At 48.7% G+C, this 21,264-nt stretch overlaps 1 protein-coding gene across 7 annotated transcripts in view; it reads right to left on the bottom strand.

The window, feature by feature from the left end:
* LOC144119412 (monocarboxylate transporter 9-like) overlaps nt 1-21,264 on the bottom strand; it is a 248,671-nt gene that overhangs the window by 39,204 nt on the left and 188,203 nt on the right. For 5 of the 7 annotated variants that reach the window (XM_077652031.1, XM_077652036.1, XM_077652037.1 and 2 more), the window contains exon 3: nt 4,185-4,328. The exons of the other annotated variants lie outside the window; for them this stretch is intronic. In XM_077652031.1, the coding sequence (XP_077508157.1) occupies nt 4,185-4,328 (144 nt within the window). The remainder of the gene's footprint in view (nt 1-4,184; nt 4,329-21,264) is intronic. 7 annotated transcript variants of the gene reach the window in all.

Below are 21,264 nucleotides of genomic sequence, written 5' to 3'. Positions count from 1 at the left end.
TTACTTGCTGTATTTGTTAGGTGCTGCAATCCGCAGACATTGAAACGTGGGCGAAGCCTCTGTTGGGCATTGTAGCTTAGGCAGCTGGCGTAAGTTTCTAGAGATGCTACCCTTTCCCCTGTATTAAGCATTCCAGTATGCTCCTGCCTCGGCACTGTTTAGTGGTGCAAGTTTGGCGCATTACAACCGCTGTCGTAGTATCTGCTGCTACGCAGAGCAGAAAGAAAGAACGCATGATCAGCTGTGCTAATTGCGAACAGGAAGTAGCTTGGGGCAAAATTGAATGACTTCATTTGCTTCCTCAGTAGTGTGTTTTCGGTCTAAGTGATTTCAAGGGGATCGTTCTATTTTCATTAGTATTGATGATTATAATGGTTCCTGATATTTTGGCGTTTTGTTGATTTGCAAAATTGTTGCTTGGACCTTGTGTACGCGATCGTCAACCTGCCTCTTGTTGCAGCGGGAGCAAAAAAGGGGAAAGCAATTTAGTTAAGTTGATGTGGATTATGACCTTGTCTGGTGTTTGACGGGAGACAGAGGGCACTTCCTCGTGTTGGGTGTTGCCTTTTGCCGGTCGGTTTTTGCAAGCTGCAGATCGGCCGACCATGGCCTGTGGCGAGAAGCAAGGGCATCAGAACGACCCGAGCGAAGCTGGTTGAGGTGCTTTGGCGACAACGCTGTGAGCAGCGATCCTGGCCCGGCGAGTGGGACCTGGGCACGTGAAGCTGCCTGGCGTCCGGACACTGGACGTGAACTTCGAAGAGCCTGACGAACGTGCGCGCCTGGCATCCGAGCCATGTGGAAGCAGCTCGTCTTCCCGGCGCCTTATCTGAGGGCGGGGATGCTGTTGTGCCCGGACAACCAGCCCGGTTTCCACATTTACAAGTTGCACAAATTCTCCTGCGAACGCCCTTGGACAGGCCCCTTGGACTATCCCGGTGCTGCGCCGCAAGGCCACAGCGCCCTAACACTCCCTGGACAAGCTATGATGCTGCGCCGCTAGGCAGCGTCGCCTTATGGAGAAGCATCGGTGAGCAACATGTCCAAACGTGTTGCAGCATTGCTAGACAGCCAGGCGCCGGTTCCCTTTCCCCCTGGGAGTCACCGCGATCGGCAAACTTGAAGCGGGTGGCCAGCGCGGTCGCTGGTTGGACCTCTCGGACGGCTGTCAAGTGCTGGATTTTTATTGGTCCGTTTCTGTGACGACCGTTTCTCGGGGCTATATAAGCCCCAACGCTGCCGCCTGGAGAGGACTCCGGACTCCGATATTCCGAGCTCGTGCTGAGTGTGCCGCTCCCGAGTGGAGTGTGATGTGTTACGCGTTGGAGCCTCGCCGGACGTCACCGTGCGAGAACAGTCGCGTTTACTGCTAGCTCTCGGCCCCTGTGCCGATCTCGTCCTGTATAATGCTCTGTACATAATGTATGAAATACCTTTCGTTGTTCTCACCGACGCCGTTCTCGGAGTCTTCGCTACCGACTGAGAGCTGGCGACGCTCTGTCACAAAACGGGCGGCGAGCGCTACGGGACCACCTCAAAGTCACAACAGGCCAAACAGCGCTCCTGGGAACCTGGACGGGATGAGGTACGCCGTTGTTGGCGCAGGCGAGGCATTGTGGCAGCGATCAGCTGATCTATGCGGTGGCAGTAGATGCAGACCCAACCGGCTGCTCTGGATGAGTAGCGATGGGTGCCTGGGGTCCAGACGTGGCGGTGGCGGAAGAGCTGACGGTGGCAATCTGTGGAAAGGAGTCGCCGACTTCCACGATCTTATCGGCTAAGTTTGCAGTTTTGGAGAGGTCCGTTATTGAGTCAGCGCCTAAGAGCACATGTACGTCCACTGGTAGCCGCTAAGGAACAGCTTACGTATGAGACTGTTCACCGTTGTGTTCCCCGCGCCAAAAAGCTGCACCATGCGACGGAGAGTTGAGTGGGACGGCAGTGTCGAAGCCCCTAAGCTTATATGAGCTGCTGAATACGCGTTGGCTCCGACGCTGCAGTGAGCGGCCTTAAGCTGGTCGTAGGGATCAGCCAAGGGGTTCAATCCTGAACGGTCCAGGATATTGGCGACCTCGTCAGCCGGCGTAGAAGGTAGAGCGCCGACGACATGTAAATACCGTGTGGCCTGAACCGTGCGGCGGGCTAGGTCGAAGTGGGTCTCCGACTGGTGAAACCATACCGCTGGGTTGCTTTCCAATAAGAGCGGCAGACGGACAGCTAAGAGGGGTTCCGGGGCCTGAGGCGTCGGAACCGAGCGGCGTTCCGCGTTCTGCGTAGAGACCGGGTTCTGGTAGTGCTCCATGGCTGTACATTGTCTCAGCAAGGGCCACAAGGATCGCCTCTGAAGGTGACCAGGGGTAAAGCGCAGGTGGAAAGAGGACCCGAACCAGTCGTCTGCTGGGCTCCTTACAAGTTTTTTTTTTTATTCAGATCTAGAGCCGGGACAGAGCCCGAGCTTTTCTGCAACGCGGCTCATGATTCTTCGTCTTTTCAGCGCGCTCTTATCGTCCAGACATGGCGCTGTTACGGTGTCACTGGCTTTGCTTAAAATCTTGATACTCTCGATTGATGGCTGGCAGGATTACGTGGACTGCAGGCACTTTTCTGTGCAGCTTATATATTCACTATAGCAATTTAGGCTGTTACCTAAAGGAGATAAAATGTGCAAAAAATTTCCGCAGTTTCCGGTACGCTCCTTCTTCTCCGTTTTACTTTTGAATTTAGCATTATTTTGAAACTGAAGCCATAGATCAGCTAGCCAAACAAGAGGTACTGCTAAGCCTTCCGTGAAAGAAGCCGAAGCCTCAGTTTTAATTTTGCAAAGGACAAGCCGCCTGTTAAAGAAGGCATGGTGCAAACGTTAGCGCTAGCCCAGCTAACGATAATCCTCCGGTGTGTTTAAGTAGCAGCTGTACCTTTATTTCTTGTCTTCTCAACCGAAGCGCTAAAGATAAAAAAAATGTTCCTTCCCTATTTCTTAATCATTAGTTAAATGTGCGAAACACACATGGGCCCAAGGAAGGTACATGGGAGAGAGCGCCACTGACAAGTATGTTATCCGGAGGCAAAGCGTACAAATATAAAGCCGTCGTACACGCAACGAACACCATCATACTTCAGGATTGATATGATAGCGAACGAGTGAAATAGTTTTTTTTTCAAGCAATGTTTATTGCCTTAGGGCGTAAAGGTGATGAAATGAGAGATGAGAAGATGCTTAAATAAATTTAAAAAGGTGGGCTCATCTAATGAAATCAAGTAGTGAACGATGATATGGACCCTGTGTGCAGTCAATATAGGAATCCGGATTGCCCGGTGAGAGACCCGCCGCCAGGTGCCGAATTCTTGTCGGGTTCACGCCGGTGGTGAAATAGTTGCTCTCGGCCTTATGCAAAGACATGGATATGTCGCTTACGCACATGCTTCCGTTCTTTCTGATAAAAAAAATGCTTCACTCAATTCTCTAGATTTTGTATTTTTGCTGTTTGACAGAATCCGCGCACCGGCTTAACATGGCTCACAAGAGCGTGACGGTCAGGATCTTGTAAGTTTGGGTATATTAGGGCCCTCTTTATAATTCTCAGCGTTTATTTCGTGCTCCTTAATTCTCTCTTTAACGCAGCGCCCGGGTTGCCCTATATAAAAGCGGCTGCACGATAGCTGTATTTTTGATATACCACCTCTTCGGCACAATTCACGAACGGTCGCCCATGCATGGTGCCACAACCTCTTTCATATCTTCCTCCCTACCCAATCAAATAAAGTCCTGCCCGTCACACTCTTGTGAGCTATGTTTATTCGGATGGGCGTATTTTTTCAGCAAGTAAAAATACCAAGGCTAGGAAATTAACTTAAACATTTTTTATCGGAAAGAAAGCAATCATGTGGCCAGCGAGACGTTCACATGATTGCATAAGGCCGAGAACAAACATTTAACCCGTTCGCTATCATGTGAAACCTGAAGCATCATGATGTTCCTTGCATCTTCGGCGGCTGTATATTTGTGCGTTTTTGCGTCCAAATGCAGCAGTTGTTAGTGCAGCTCAGTCCCGTGTACTTTCCTTGTGTATGTGTGTGTTTCGCTCCTTTAACTAAAGATGAACAATTGCCAGCTAGCCCGCCAAGATTTTCGTTTATTCCCTATTCTTCTCCGCTTCGTAGTATATGTCACCGAGATCACTTACCACCTAGAATACCGAGCACGACTGCAAGGAAGACGGTTCCAGGGGCAAACGTGGAAGCTATGAAGGTGGCGCTGAGTAAAAGACCGCCGGATATCGCCGCGGTTCTGACTGTGAGCACGTGAATGACAGCGCCACCGAGAAGCGCTGCAAAGAAAAAAGAGACAGGCAATTAACGCGCACATCAATATTTTAATTCTGTATTCTCTATTTCTGCCTGTGCTATGAGCTTTTAAATATTTATGATTCAAGCTAAGCCCCTATGTGACGCCCTTCCCGGCTGCTCTGAAGCTAAATAGATGCCGTATATAAGTTCTGTTGAACAATATATGAGCATCGTCTGAGGAGAATATTACTGGCGGTGATAGCGATACTGCCATGCGATACTCCATGACATATTTGACGTATGTTTGGAATTCCTCCGGTTAATATCCGTGTACGGATAAGGAGTTGAGAGGCAATTTTAGTGCTCAAGCACAAATTCGATGGCTACCAACCCGAGCAAAACTGCCCGCTGCCTGTTTCTTTGTTCTCAGCTAGCTTAGCGCCAGCGTCCGTGCCGCGGCACTGCCCGCCCGTTGTGGTCTTCTGCATAGCACAAATCCATGCTTTCGCATCGATTCGAATGTAAAATACATTCTCTGTATTTATCTTCACTGCGATAGATTTCTGTGATGCCATATTTATATAATTTGTACAATAATATAACGTATCGAAAAAAAATGCTCTGTTAAAAACTAGAAATACTGGCATTGTCTACAATTTCTGTTCAAACTTTCCACTAAGTTATCCTGGATTTTTAACAGCGTCATTTCCTTGGGTTCATTCGACTGTTTTTTTTTTGTTCTAGTTATGCTTGATACTGTTTCGATGCACAAAATAAGTAGCCTTACATTTATATCTTCATCAATGCTCTTTGTGAAGATTGGTAGTACCGAAATTGATCGATAATTGGTCGCGGCCACATATGAAAATTTCAATATAGTGTTACGACCGGGGGTTTTTTCAGACCAATACGGGCGACTGAAACCAGCTGGGTCCGCTTGCCGAGCACCAGACGCATCCACTTCGTTCTCCTCAACTTCTGCGTAGTCAACGATGCCGACCAAGTAGAATAGGCATCGCTTCATCAAGGGCGTCACACTTCCCCCTAGGCAGCCGAAGCCCACAGGGCGAGTTAAAAAGCTCCGCGAGAATGGTAAGGCTTAATGGGGTTTCTTTACTAAATCGCACGCAGACATACGCAAAGGCATAGCGAACGCTATAAAATAACGTCCTTCGTACTGCGCAAGCGAAAATGCTATTTCACATCGACGTTTAACGTACGTGCGCGTTGCGTACGCTGTTTTTCGAATTTAGCGTGCGTGCTCTTACTTACGCTAGGAAAAATAGCGTTTTCAAGATGGCGGCGCCCATGTCACCCGCTTCGGAGAGAATCCGTTAACGTTATTGGGTTTTTAGGCATAATCATTGCCTTAAATGGCACACGTAATATTCGCTTTGTCTCCTCTCGCCAAAAGAAGAATGAGTGAGAGGTAAACTTTCCCAATTTTTTATTTCGTATGACGATTCCGCCGCTCTTAACCCTAAAAAGACACCGCCGCCTGCGGATTGGCTTGGTTTTGATTTTTACGGCAAGGCAGTTATAGCCTTGTCAAACGCAATCGTTTCGGCGGTAGGCAGAAGAGCTCGAAAGACCTCAACATGACGTTTTTAAAACCTTGCTCGGTATAATTATGTAAAAGAAAGTAGGCCCTGATTCGACTGAACTGGTGATTAACTGGCTATCTACGCGCTACGACTTAGATAACATTCGCTAAGCGCGAAAAATGTTACAAAATATTTTCACATTTTAGCACCACATGGCGCCACTGCTACCTGTTCTGTCCTTGCGTTCGGTTCGGCATACGATAAACTAAAGGTGTTCATGCGATTTCCAGTGTAACCTCCTGCTAAACGCTTGCCTATAAAGTACGTAAGCGCTCATACGCTATGCTAAATGTATATATTAAACTCAAATTTGTTCATGACTCAACTCTAAATACTGAAGTGTTCCCAGCCGGCTTCGAAATATCTCGCCGCGACCAAAATACCCGGCGTGGGGGCGCGTTTCTGCTTGTCGATGCATGCCTACGGTTTTCAGCGTTATCTACTGCGCTGGAATGCGGTGAGTCGGTTTCGTGTAACGTTCAGTTATAAATAATGGTTGTCATTTAGCTTTGGGTTCGTTTTACCGCTTCCCGAAGTGTACAAATCCTCACGTTTTAACGCGACAAAGTTAAAGCAACCGTGTCGCAAAAAAGCCGGTGTCGTCGGCGTCGGCCGTGAGCGAAAAATCCTTCCTTCTCCTCCTCGCAATGTACGCCACTGCCCCAACCGATAGCGCGCGACGGCAGCGCCTTCCGCTCGTCTCGTTCGGTTGCAGTAGGATCGTGCGGGGACGCAGGAATCACGCGTTGAGCTGAGAACGCAGCGCACATCCAAAGCGTGTTAACAACGAAGCTTGCGGCTTGCTGCCCGTTCGTTCGGCGCGGAAGCTATGCTGGCGTTCATGGCATCGGGTTTGTCGAGAACGATGTGCCAACGAGCTATGACTGCAACTTGAGGCCCGCACGTTTCGGCCAGGCGCCTGGCAGTGCTTCTGCGTGGTTTGCTGCTCCGCGCGTCCGTTTCAGCGTTCGTAGCTGACCGATTTGTCTAACGGGCAAGGCGTCGCGCCGAACGGGCGAATGGCGTTCCGTGGACTCCCTGGCAGTGCGGCAACACGACGTCGAGTTCCACTCTTAAAGGCGAAGCTTAAGCGTCCTTAAAATTTTAACCCCCTCTTCCTTCTGTCGAATTTTTTATCTTTACTGAACCAAGATTTTATTGTAGGCGGCGATTTTAATGTGCCCAATGTCCAGTGCGACCATAATAATCGCATTGTGACTGATTCCTGGGTCTTGTAGGCAGATACTGTAGAAGCTTGGGCAGCTTGGTGGGACATGGTTTTTGAGCAGCGCAGAGGACAAAGGACGAGACAAGTGCACAGACACGCGCTTTTTTTATGAATTTGTACTAGTTAATGGCCTGTATCAGTTTTTTACGGAGCCAACAGGACAGGGAAGCAACAATGCTTCTGTCCGCGAATTAATTTTTACTAACAGACCATCCATCATTACGGACGTTGTAACTCCTGGCAAAAGTGACCACGGCTGCGTTGTTGCACAGCTCGCTGCTGTTAAATCTAGGGTAGCTCATGCGGGAACCAGAAGGGCTTAGTTCTATGAAAAGGGCGACTACACTTCTATCTGCATCCGCCGCGGTGGCTCGTCGGTTATGGCGCTCGGCTGCTAACCCGAAAGACGGGGGTTCCATCCCGGCCTCGGCGGTAGAATTTCGATGGAGGTGAAATTCTAGAGGCCTGTGTACTGTGCGATGTCAGTGCACGTTAAAGAACCCCAGGTGGTCGAAATTTCCGGAGCCCTTCCCGATGGCGTCCCTCATAGCCTGAGTTGTTTTGGGACGTTGAATCCTTCATGTCTGAATTCGCTGCGGCCAGAAAAGTTTAAGCTTCAATGGGCTGTGGATGATGTTTACGAGCGTAAATCAGAAATAATTGACCAACACATTCCTAGTAAATGCATGTCTCGTAAACGTCGAGCTGACATTCCATGGGTAGCTCGAGACACCAGATAACTTATCAACATAAGGCACCGCCTCCTAAGCAGATACAAAAGAAAAAAGATAGTAATGTTTATGGCTCGCTAAAGCCTCTTCGTAAGGAAATAGAAATTAAGAACAAAATAGCCAGAAATAATTTGTTTTATGCCTCTGGAGCTGAGCTGCAGACAGAATGTCAGGAAATGTGGAAATTCCTAAAATATCATATAAGAGAACCCGTAGGAATCCCGAACATGGTAGACGTTAACGGTATGTATATATGGCACTATCGTCATCGGCAGTGGTGCGCCGCCTTGGCTCGTGACACACGTACGCTTGCCGTGGTTACGTCGGGCCGCGTGCGGCATAGAATAAAGACATTTGATTCCTGGTTCCCTGCCTGTTCGCTTCGTCCGCGTCGCGCTCCTTTAATTTGTAGGGGACTAAGTCTGTGCCTCTATATTTTGGTGAACCCGGACGTGATGGACGCGGATAACGCCGGCATGTCTGCGGTGCCCTGGTCCCAGCTCATAGACCGGCTGCGGAGGACATCGCCAGCGTCCACGTTCAGCTACCGTCATTTGGCCTGGGAATCCTGCCGTATGGGTCGCGCAAGTGGAAGCTGTGTTCGATCTTCGGCGCGTCAAAGTGTTGTATGTGCACAATGATCGGCGCACAAGAGAGATAGCAGAGGCCTTCCATATCATAAGAAAGACAAGCTGTTGCGTCAGCACACCTTCAGTATCCCTAACCTCCAAGGAAATGAGCCTGTTGCACTGGGGATAGAATATCGGCGATAACTGCATGAGCCTTTGATGCTGTGTGTTTTTATTTGCATTTTAAATGAGTATATCTGTGTTTGACCATGCGCATGTGCGTAGTTCTTGTGTACGTATAAATTGACCTGCTTACTTCAAATAAAATTTAGTTGTAAGATAAGCGCCGGTGTGTGTATTCCCTTCGTTCTTCGTCCTTGTTGCTTAGCGCTGCTTTAATATTATGGAGCATTTCCAACTCGCCCAATCTACCGTTCTTCTGCGTCAAGTATCTCCAGGTCGTGTCGACTCTCTCCCGCGAGGTAATGGACAAGTTTAACGACGTTTTGAAGAAGACGCCCGACCCTTCCTCCCCGTATGATCACTTCAAGGCTACTGTCCTGGACCAGAAGACCATCTCGGAGCGCACCCGCCTGCAGATGTTAATCAGCACTGAGGACCTTGGCGACCATCGACCATCTCACCTCATCAATCGCATACGACAGCTGCTCGGCGACCGCCCACAGGACGTCAACAGCCCGATACACCGTCACCTGTTCCTTCAGCGCCTGCCGCAGGAACTCGTGGTCGTTCTGGCTGCAGCAGGTGATGTTAGCTTGGATAAGCTCGCGAAGTTGGCTGACCGTGTCTCGGACTAATCTGGCCCGCGTTCTGTGGCGGCAACTCCTTCCGCAGCGTCGTCCACTCTCGTCGACCGGCAGTCAAGCCTCGAGGCTAAAATCGACCACCTCGCGAGCACCGTTGCCGCACTGTGAGCGTCGATTCCTCGTCCCTAACAGCGTTCCTCTCACCAACGTTTGCGCCATCGTTCCAGTTCCAGTCATCGATCGAGCTCTGCCCGTGACGGGTTCTGCTGGTACCACCGTAAGTTCGGTGCCACTGCCCGACAGTGCCGGCAGCCTTGCCTATTGTCGGGAAACGCGCCGGCGAGTCACTGATGGCGGCCACGGACTCTGGCTCTACATTCAGCCGCCTACTATACGTCACCGACACTGTCTCGGGAGGCCAATTCCATGTGGACACCGGTGCACAGATTAGGGTCGTGCCTGTTTGTGCTAGTCCTTCGTCTTGTGTCCCGTTCGTGTTGCGCTGAGAGCAAAAATGAACACTTACCAACTCGCCCAAATTTCCGCCTTGCTGAGGGTCGTGCCTGCCTCCCGCCTCAATCGGCGACGCGCTGTGCAAGGAGCGCCTTTGCAGGCGGTCAACACCTCCTTGATCGCTACGGCATGGTTCTACGCTTGAACCGACAGCTGAAGGCTGCCCTTGTTGCAAGCGAAGCTCGCACCTCTTGGCCCGATGCCCTTCCTTTGGTGTTCCTCGGCCTTCGATCAGCCTTTAGAGACATTAGACAGTTTTAGCTGTGCGTACGCAAGTGCTTGCGTACGCAAAGCGCTACGGCGCTGCGTGCGTTACGCTGTCCGCTCCGAATTATAGTTTAAGCTGGCCGTGCCGTAGCGTCCCTCAGGTGCACGTAGCGCCATCTAGTGACAAGACGTCAAAGCACATCAACGCTCGGTTGAAGAAAAGTTCATCCGTGATTACTGATAACTAGGGTGAGTGCATTGGGAACCTTTTTTGATCAAAGAAGAAAAACTATGCAAACCGAAGAAAATGTAAGAACTGGCTAAAAGCTAGAAAACTGCTTCGCCAGGGGTCGTTGCTACGAGGAAAACACATTGAATTTAGTTAGGCCTAGGAGCTTGAAAATCGCCAAATTATCTGAAAAACAGGGGCTAGTTATCGCTTATACTGCTACGTGTGGGCAAGAGTAGGCGAAATAAAAGCGAACCGCTACCATTTGAGCGAGCTATTGCGTCGGAGAATCCAGCGGCGACATGTATTTATTCCGAAGCGGGCGACCAGGGCGCCGCCATCTTGTCAGAGTTTGCGTACGCAGGCCACGCAAGCGCCGCAACGCAAAGTCCGCTGGCTAGCGTACGCACGCAAGACGCAAGGCTTGCGCTTGCGTTCTGCGCATGCGCACTACCGTCCCCGCAACCTCCTTGCGTACGCTAAGCCGTTGCGTACGCACAGCTAAAACTGTCTATTTAGTATTGCGTATGAGCGCTTACGCACGTTATACGCAAGCATTTAGCGGGAGATTAGACTGTAAATCGAATGAGCACTTTTAGTTTATCGTGTGCCAAACCGAACTCAAGGATGGATCGATGTCTTTTTGGTTACAGGCGCGAAAACAGACACAACACAAGGTAGAAAGAAGGGGCGGAGCGCCACTCACGGATGGATGGATGGAGAGACGGACGGAAAGACGGACGGACGGATGGATGGATGGATGGATTGATGGACGGATAAGGCTGAACCCTTTAAATCGGGCGGTGGCTCAAGCCACCTAGCCATGACTTAAGAAATTGTACTCTTGTCTTGATTTTAGCCACCAATCAGATAAGCTTCGCTCGATTACTTCTCCCCGCTTAAAATCTTCTTTGCCTTCACTGTCCTTAAACCCCAAGGCCTACCTTGGATAAATCAGCCCCGCTGCTTTCTGTAAAAGACTTCACCGTGAAGCCCTTTACAGAAAAGTATGAAGTGTTCAGCCGTTTCCTCCTGCTCTCCGCACGCAACGCACAACATGTCTATCTCGTGGCACCTGACTGTATATGTTTTATTCCGTAAAACTCCCGTCCTGGCCTCAAACAACAAAGAGCTTGCCCTATAATTTCCCTATAATATAGAAATTTGGATTCGCAATTTCCTGCTTAAAGATCGTGTATGTTCGCAGTACCGACTTCCTCAGCATCACTGTTTTCCGCACAGCTCCCTATGTTTCTTGAACTTTTTCTTAACCTATAATTGCTGACTCGCCCCCCCTCCCCACCCATTACTGCTGTCTAGATTGGTTCCTGCCGCATCATTAAAGACAGGTAAATTTGTCAAAATGTTTAGTTTTCAATCATTAAAGTAGGTGACAAGTTCGCAACACTCGCAGTACTGGATGCCACCAGAGTATACAACTTTATCGTGGGCGAGCGCGTCGGACGAAGGCGCTCTGGCAGTGTGGTACTCCCTACTCGTCGCTAGACGCATAGGTTATTTCGCAACGAAGCCACAGAGGACGGAGCTTTAGAATCGGTAGAATGATCTTGCGGGCTAGATGCTTCATTCCAGAAAAAGGCTTGGACTGCGCGAATGTTGTTTTTGTTCCTCGTTCTCCTGTCCTGTCGCATTCGCGCAGTCCTAACCTTTTTCTGGAATGAACCAGCTAGCTCGCAAAAACGTTCTACTACATCACATTTCTTCTACCCTGGGTTGTGTTTTGTGCGTGAAAACGAAGCATCATGCTGTGTTGACGTATTGCGCCTATGTTGCTGTTTTCGTTCCTTGTTCTCCTATCCTGTCGCATTCGCGCAGTCCTAACCTTTCTCTGGAATCGGCTAGCGTTATAGTAAATAGTCTGCGCATGGCACAGCCATACTGTGAGCCCCATTGTTTTATAATTAAAAATAGCTACGGTTTAACTACTGCTGAACCTGGTTAGAGAAAGCTGTGGTGCATCGGGCAAGTAGACGCGGCTTGGTTACTCTAACGTTTAGTGCGTTTCATGCACTGGATAGGCAGCACGCCCACCCTGCCACACTGGCAGGTGGCAGTTAAATTAATGGCTGATCGCGAAAGGTTACTTACCCAATGAACGCTGCAGCCCATTGCTGCAGTGCATCGTGTCTGCCACAGAGTTGTCAGCGATAACGCATTATGCCCACATCTCTCTCTCTCTCTCTCTCGCAACCGCCACGTACCTCAAAGCGCGATTGAGGCGTCCACTGACCCAGGGAGCCCGTTATTCGCCCTTCCTTTCGTACAAATCATGGGAGTCAAAAACGTTGTCAACGCCAACGCCAAAGGACACAATGAACGCCGACGGCCTATAGCTTTAGAGCCGCGTTTCTGCCCCAACGTTGTCAAAGCCAACGCATGCAGCGCACGTCTGTCACTACCACCACGTAGTTTAAAGCGCGACTGTGTCCCCTGTCCCAGGGGGCCAGTTATGCGTCTCTCTTTTGCTTTCGAAGCTCCCGCACTTCATCGGTTTCGGCGAAGCGCCGAAGCGGCTGAAGGTCGCTGAACGGCAAAGCGACGGAGTGGGAGTACCCTATTTCAAAACCGACCGCGGCGGCCCCGTTTCGATGGAGGTGAAACCAGCCGCAGTGGCTCAGTGGTTAAAGCGCTCTTCTACTGAGCCAGAGTAACCTATAGTACAAACCCGACCACGGCGGCCTGGTTCCGATGGGGGCGACACGAGAGCTTTTGCAATCCGTTGGCACCAGTTGAGAGGCAGCGGAGGCGATCTAGTCCAGTCTAGACAGAGCAAGCGCACGGCTTCGGCGCAGATGCAGATGAGTGTCGTCATGCTTGTCACGTGACTAGGCAGAGATGAGAGCTCGATTTCGGCGCCGGCTGATTGACGCTATAACTGTCACGTGGTTTCGCCTCGGTTCAAAGTGAAACTCGCGCACACGGTGAAGAAGCTACGGAGGGGAGTAGTAAAGGTTTTGCTTTAATAGAGATGCATCAAATTTAAGCGACACCTTGGCAGCGAAGTCAAGTAGAACGAGTCAGCTGCGCAGCATCGACGGCAGCTGCTATGCCGCTCTGAGAAGTGACTTGCTTGCATTGCAATTATTACTCCTACCAGCAACTCGGTTCGAGTCAGATATCCTGAATAAGGATTCGTTTTTGTGATTCGTTTATCCCAGGGCTTATTATTTAGAGAACAATAGATCTTAGCAACTTTCCCGACGCTCGCGCTCGCCTGAGATTTGCCGTAGAGAATGTGTTGGCTTGACGCGAACGGTTGACGGTTTATGGTTTATTGGGGTTTAACATCCCAAAGCCACTCAAGCTAGGAGGTAGGCCGTAGTTAAGGGCTCCGGAAATTTTGACAACCTGCGTTTCTTAAACGTGCACTGGTTTCGCACAGTACACGGGCGCCTAGAATTTCGCCTCCATCGAAATGCGATTGCCGCGACGGGGATGAAAACTGCGTCTTTTGGGTCAGCAACCGACCGCCATAACCACTGAGCCATCACGGCGGCTACGAACGGTTTACGGGAGACACGGCTGTGGAGACGGCGTGCTATTTCCGCGCATATCGCGTCGATGCTTAAGATACAGACACAGCGTTTTAACAACTAATATGTTTGCGAGTACAGCTTCGCTCCGCTGATCGCGGTGTTGTTTCATTAGTTGCACCCAAGGGACCGTTTGCGCGTAACTGAGAGCGGTGGCGGTGTGCCCACGCAAACCGCGATAGCCGCTGTTGAGTTCAGTTCTCGTGTTTGGACATACTCCCTGTTAAAAGCGCTCACAGGGATTGTACTGTGAATGCACCCCTCGCACCAACATTGCTAGAAGGTTGAATTCAAGATAAAAAGAAAAGGCGGATTGAAAACAGAAAAATCATCCTTTTTCCGCTTTACGGCAGATGTCCTAACCAATTATGGGTGATTATACTATAAAAAGAACTGAACGTTTTACAATGCATGCACCTTACCTCGAAAGTTCTATGTAAGCTTTAAATTGAGCGCGGCAGAGACCGGCGGTGATTATGTCCTTCGACGCCGCCGAGGACGCTCGTAGTTATTGCCGTTGGCGAGTCGTTCAGTTTTTTAAAGGGGCGCAAACCGGCATAATAAAAGGTTATTTTTTAACCCTTTCGGCCCCTTCATGACTGCCGAACTGCCGTCACAACTAACTACATCACGTCTGAATGCCTCGAATCTTTCTCGATGTCCTCTCAGTTGTTGATGGCTGCCATAAGGTTGAAATGGTCCAACCGTTTCTGCGTTCGCAGCCAGAACCGTCGAAAGATCGAGGTACTCGAAGCTGCTAGTTAACTACTTAGGCATGTTAGGCGATGGTTGCTGCTTCCTTTTACATTCGTGAGCAGCTCAGTAAACGTCCATGCTCAGAGAGCAGCCCCTGGAAACGCCCTGGGCAGCCCCTGGTTAGGCATTCGGTCCAATCGGCTTCACTGGCTTTATCGCTGCATGAGCTTGGCATGCCCTGCACATCGACCGCAAGTCACGAAGAGGTGACGGAAGTTCGGCATTAAGGATTAGAAAATAAATGCTTATTCGACTGACCTTCGCCTGAACAACTTGAAAACATTGTGGCCCCGATAGCATTCAGTCAGTCAGAAAAACTTTATTTCCCACTGATATAGGAGACACGCCTACCTTCCCAGCTCAGGTACGCAGACCCGGGAGGGAGTAGGGGGCTCCGCGACTAGAGGCCTGTGTGGTGAACCTCTTGGTTCTTCGAGGCCTCGGTCGCCAGACGGATGGCTTCGAGTTGGTCTTCGAGTTTTGAGCTTCGAAGGAGCGACTCCCAAGCTTCCTCATTAGAAATGTTTACGGCAGCCCCAGGTGAGTAGGGGCATAGCATTAAATATGCTTCGGCGGCCGTGGAAGGGCAGAGTAACCGCTGGTTTCGGCAGCTCTCAGTTTAAAGCTGACGCATAGCTTTTAAGATCCGATAGTAACGGCTACCACAATAATGTTCAATCATGTAGAACTACTTGCGCATGGATCCATTCAGGCGAGGTAAATCGTTCCCTTGTGCCACAAACAAAGCGATGGACCAGCTGTCCGGCCCCTTTGACCATAAACAGTGCAAAGCTTTGTGGCAATATAACCGATTGAACACTTTCCTGGGGGATTTGTACAGACGAGCTGAAGATTGCGCGTGTGACGCTTGTATATAAAGGCGATGACGTGGATTGACCGGGACAGGTTATACCTATTTTAGGCGTTTTTTGCAAAATCGTTCAGGAAGCTGTTTATCAGCGAATATCGATGTTTCTCGTTACGCACAGTGTAGTTCCTTCTTATCACTACCGTATTTACAAATTAAAACGAACTGATCAACACTAGTATGCATTAGGAATAAAACATTTATAATATCGAAGCCGATTACTTACTATCCGGAGCTTCGTAAACCTAAAATTCTAGTTTGTGCAGGTCAGGAAATTTTGTTTACGAAATTGGAAAACCATGATAGATGTCGAGTAACTAGAGAGCTAATAAGGAGCGACTTGAAGATTAGAAGCTAATTCGTAAAAACACGAAATGCGTCCACCGTACAGCCGCAGCGGTGGCTCAGTGGTTCTGGCGCTCGGCAGCTGACTGAAAAGACGCGGGTTCGATCCCGCTCTCGGTGGTCGAATTTCGATGGAGCCGAAATTCAAGAGGCCTTTGTGCTGTGCAATCTCAGGGCACGTTAATGAACCCCAGGTGGTCGAAATTTTCTGAGCCTTTCAATGCGGCGTCCCTCATACACTCTAAACAAAAGGAGTAGAAAGGGCGCAAAACTGTCCTCTATTGCACACCCTTTTAAACGCTAGAGGACAGTTTACTCCCTTTATACTCCCATATAGGTGTCTGTGTTTAGAGTGTAGCCTTAGTCGATTAGGGAAGTTAAACCCCTATAAACAACTGCAGCGATGGCACAGAGGTAGAGCGTCTGCCTCGCGTGCAAGAGGACCGGTGTTGAAATCCCGGTGCCGCGCAATTCTCCACCAGGTTTGAAAAAAAGAACTCCGCGTGTCAATGAAATTGCCTAACCAGGACTGGGGTGCGGTGTGATCTCTGTGAGCAGAACCGACAACGCACTCCCTCACCACAACAGGATCTGGCCACCCTGGTGTAGTGCTTGGCCACCGCCTTCCATGAACAAACTGATTAACCCTCGGCCCCCAGTCCCCAGTCCCCAGGCGGGGCAGGCGGCACGTGGAGTTGCCAGGAGAAAACCATGACGCTAGAAGCTCTCTTCGGCCAAGCATTCGCAGATGTCTTGCTGCGTCGAATCTTGTCAACGGTATCTGGACAATGTTGGCACTGCCGTGAGCTGCTCCAGCTGCAGCGTCAGCTGCGTCGTTTCCAACAATGCCAGAGTATCCCGGTATCCACTGGAAGAGGATGTCTTGACCCTCTTCCTGCGCCTGGTGTTCGAGATGTCTTAATTCAGCTACGAGTTGATCGTGATCGTCATGGCGTAAAACAGAATTAATACACTGTAGGGCTGCTTTTGAGTCGCAGAACACAATCCAATTTTGAGGTGTTTGTGCACCGATGTACTGCACAGCCGCATGAAGAGCGGCCAATTCTGACCCGGCGGAGGTTGTCCGATGCTAAGTTTGCTCGATAATACTGCTCTCTCTCGCAGGAATGACCACGGCGTAGGTTGAACTTGTACCTGAGACCGAACCATCTGTATACACATGAGTGCGGTCACTATATGCGGCGTGTAGTAGGTAGAGTGTTAACTATTTAATGGCTGGTGTCGATAAGTTCAATTGTTTCGTTATGTCCAGAATTGTAAGGCGCACGCATGGCTTCCGCAGGCACCACAGCGCAGAGGAAGGCCGTGGTGCCGGTGTAAACTGTGATGGGATGGACGACTGGTGGGCTTCTATAACCTTTGAAAACGCTGCGTGTAGTCTTTGATCCACCACTGACACAAGGTGATGCTGTGATGCGCTGCGAGGGAGACCCAGGCATGTGCGAAGTTTCTGACCTTGTATACCTTGCAGGGCACGCAAATTTGTCTTGCATGTGCTTGAAAGCACTGGTGCACTATACCGAAAAAAATCCCAAAAAGAGTGCTCTGTAGAGGTGCGGCATTGATAGAATCAACAAGCGCCATGATTTGCTGCCAAGAAATCTGAGCAGGTGTGTGATAGAGATTAGCTCTTTCTTCACAATGCTGCAATGCGGGCTCCATGATAAATTGCGATCTATAACAATTCGTAAAAAACGATGAGATGCACGATAGGCAGTGACATGGCCGTCAATACGTAGTGCATAACGAGTCATACTTTTGTGTGTAAATACCACTAAAGCGCACTTCTCGGCTACCACGCTCAGACCTTGCTCTCGGAGATAGAAGGAAGTTAAGGTTGCTACCCTATGAAGTCTTGATCGCACCTGGAGACGCGTCACAGAGGAGGCCCAGATCCAGATGTCATCGGCATACATAGAGATATGAACGGTATTAGGTAGGTACTCCTGGAGTCTTATGAGTGTTAGATTAGAAAAAGTAGGACTGATCACTCCGCCCTGGGGCACGCCCCGGTAGGTGTAATGCACGTGTGTGGCCATCTTCGCACATAATAAAAAATGTCGTTTTGGTCAAATAGCTTTGGATCCACCTATAGATCCGTCCACCGATTCCAACAGCCTCTATCGCATCAAGGATGGCCTCATGTGTCCTGCTGTCGTATGCGGTTCTGGCGTTTCTGTTGCTGTACCGTGGACACAAGATCAATGACGCTGTCTATAGTGGAGCGACCCCTTCGGAAACCCGCCATGGCATTAGGATACACGTTATTGTGCTCAAGGTACCACTCAAGACAAGCCAGAAGCATTCTTTTTATGACTTTTCGGGCACAACTGGCCCAAGGAATTGGCCTGTATGACGCCAGGTCGAGTGGGAATTTCCCTGGTTTTAGTAATGGTATCATGCTACTGGATTTTCACTGAGGAGGAACAACTCCGGCTTGCAACTAGTGGTTGTAAAGGATGAGTAGCTCTCTACGCGCGTCGTTGCCAAAGTGGCACAGCGTAGCATATGTAATGCCGTTTGTATCTGGTGCAGACGTACGCTTACTTTCTGCAAGGGCAGCATCACGTTCCTCTCGAGTAAAGATAACATCGCTGAATCCAGTGATGCAGGAGGAACACGCTGAAAACCCAAGGTAGTCACTGCACCCGCGATTGTCCTGCACAAGTCAGTTGCAGTTTCAATCTGATTACGGTTTCGATGGAGAGCCAACGCATAGAAAGGCTGTCTTTGCTGTGGAAGCGTTCGAAGCCCCGCACTGCCCGCCAAATGAGGGACACGGGCTTTCGAGGATCCAGAGATTGACAAAAGGTCTCCAAGCGCTGTTCCGCCAGCGCACCCATTCATCGCTTGATTTTCCCCTGCCAACGACCCGCCTCTCTGAGGTCCCTTACGCATTTGCTCCGTCTGTAACGTCTTTCTGCACGCCGACGAATAGCACGTAGGTGGTCTAATTCGACATCAACTTCGGTGCGCATTCTAGATAACGTGAGTAAGCCTCTAGCGGCCTTCATTGCTATTGCTATAATGTCCTCCAAACTGGAAGTGAGGGCTTCTATGCACGCCTCTTCCATTCCAGTTTTAAATGCCGTCCAATCGATGTGCGCGTGTTTATTTATTTATTTATTTATTTATTTATTTATTTATTTATTTATTTATTGGAAATACCTGCAGCGCCCGAAGGCATTATTGCAGGGGGGATGAGGATACATAACAGAAGAATAGGCCAGAAAAAAAAGAGGAAGAAAAAAAAGCAATACAACAAGGCATGACACAGCAAGTACAAAATGAATGAAATATGAAACAACAAAAAGACATGACGAAAAAAAAGCCAACTGACCAAATGATGCTGGACCAACAAGAACGAAGACCGCGTGATTAAAAAAGCCAAAAGAAAGCCAACTGCGCACTCATACATCCGACAGTAATGCGCGGAACATAGACTCGGAACGGCACTCAACAATTTCATGGGGCAGGCGATTCCAGTCATGAATGCTAGATGGGAAAAATGCGTTTTGATAAGTGTTAGTTTTGCATTTAATTTCTCTAATCTTCCGCCCATGGTCAAGTCTGTTTGACCTGAAATGCGGTGGAAGCAAATAATTTTCTTTATCTATTTTTATTTTTCGGTGAAAGATTCTGTACAGCATTTCTAACCGGAAGTTGGTACGGCGTTTCCGTAACAGCTCCCATCCCAGCGTTAGTTTAATGTTAGTAACACTGCTGTTAAAATCATAATTACTTGAGACAAACCGAGCGGCAAAGTTCTGAATACGCTCAAGCATGTCTGTTAAATTTAAAGTAGGGGGGTGCCAAACAACACAAGCATACTCCAATATTGGCCGAATATAGGTGAAATATAGAAGCTCTTTAACTTTTAGTGGTGCCATTTTAAAATTTCTTAGAAAATTTAGCATGCCATAAGCTTTAGCAGAAACGTGCTCGACGTGCTCATTCCAGGTGAGATTAGACGAAAAGTAAACGCCGAGGTATTTATAGTGAGTAACTCTAGAAAGTCGGGTAGAATCTAGTTTGTATTCAGCCAAGAAAGGGTGATGCTTGCGCGTGAAAGAAATAAACTGACATTTTATTGGGTTCAGAAACATCTGCCACTTCAAACACCATTGCTGTATGCGGTCCAAGTTGCACTGCAAATGACAAGAATCTGAAGAACTGTTAATAACATGGTAGATAACACAATCGTCAGCATATAAACGTATTTTACAGGTCATATATTTAGAAATGTCATTAATATAAACTAGAAACAGCAGAGGTCCTAAAACAGACCCCTGCGGTACCCCCGAAGATACAGCAACATAATCAGACTGGGACCCATTAATCAATACACGTTGTTTGCGTCCCTGCAGGTAACATTGAAGCCAGTTTAGAAGGGAAGTTGGATTCTCGATCAAAGATAATTTATACAGTAGCAAATCATGAGGTACCAAATCAAACGCTTTCTTGAAATCTAAAAAATGCAATCCGTTTGTAGACCCTTGTCAAATGATGAAAAAATATCATGGCTAAATTCTAAGAGCTGCGTCGTACACGAGTAACCTGATCTGAAACCATGCTGAGCTTGAGTGAAAAATTCATTTTGTTCCAAATGCTTCATCAACGCGCTATATATTATGGGTTCAAGCGTTTTGCAACTAATACTTGTAAGCGAAATCGGCCTGTAATTAGCAACTATGTTTTTAGGACCACCCTTATGAATGGGCACCACGTTAGCGTTTTTCCATTGCTGGGGTATTATTCCTGTATCTAACGATTTCGAGTATAGAATAACTAAGTAATGAGCAATGATTTCAGCACAGACCTTCAAGACATTACCGGGAACATCTTCGGGCCCGCTTGCCGAAGACACCTTTATGTTATTCAGCAGGTTTAACACACCATTGTATGTAATTGTTAGCTCAGGCATTGTCTCTTGCACATGGGCATCCATGACTGGCATTTCATGATGCGAGTTCGCTGCGAAAACAGACTTAAAATAATCATTGAAACAGCATGCCTTATCAAAATCATCAGTTATAGGTTCAGCGCCGTTATTCAGTGCCGGAATACCGACTGATTCACGGCCATTAACTTTAAGAAATTTCCACAGTTCTTTTGGATTACTCTGAATTTTAGCACCTAACTCCTCCATGTATCTTTTTTGCGCAGCTTTATTTTTAACTTTTATGTCTGTTCCAAGACCACGTACCTTTTCAAGAACTTTTGCGTCCCGGTATTTTTTGTACGTGTTTAGGAGACGACGCTTTTTCTTAATCAATAGTTTAGTTTCCTGAGTTACCCACGGCTTGTCCTTGCGCCGCTTAGCTGATATGTTTTTGAAAGGAACATATTTGTCAATGAGCACATCAAGCTTCTGCTTAAATATGTCCCACAGCGCAGTAGCATCGAAACGCTGGCTCATGGATATGAAGTCTTGTAAATAGTTGGCAAGCTCGCTAGATAGTGATGGGCCGGACGCCCCAAGACCTGACCTGGAATATTCATGTAGGTGGGTATGTGGTCACTCCCGTGGCTCTCCACATCACAAAACCACTGGACACGCCGGCGCAGAGACCGCGAAACTAGCG

Source organism: Amblyomma americanum, chromosome 2 (genome assembly GCF_052857255.1).
Source record: "Amblyomma americanum isolate KBUSLIRL-KWMA chromosome 2, ASM5285725v1, whole genome shotgun sequence".
In the NCBI taxonomy this organism is placed as follows: domain Eukaryota; kingdom Metazoa; phylum Arthropoda; class Arachnida; order Ixodida; family Ixodidae; genus Amblyomma; species Amblyomma americanum.
This window is presented reverse-complemented; position numbering and strand designations above follow the sequence as displayed.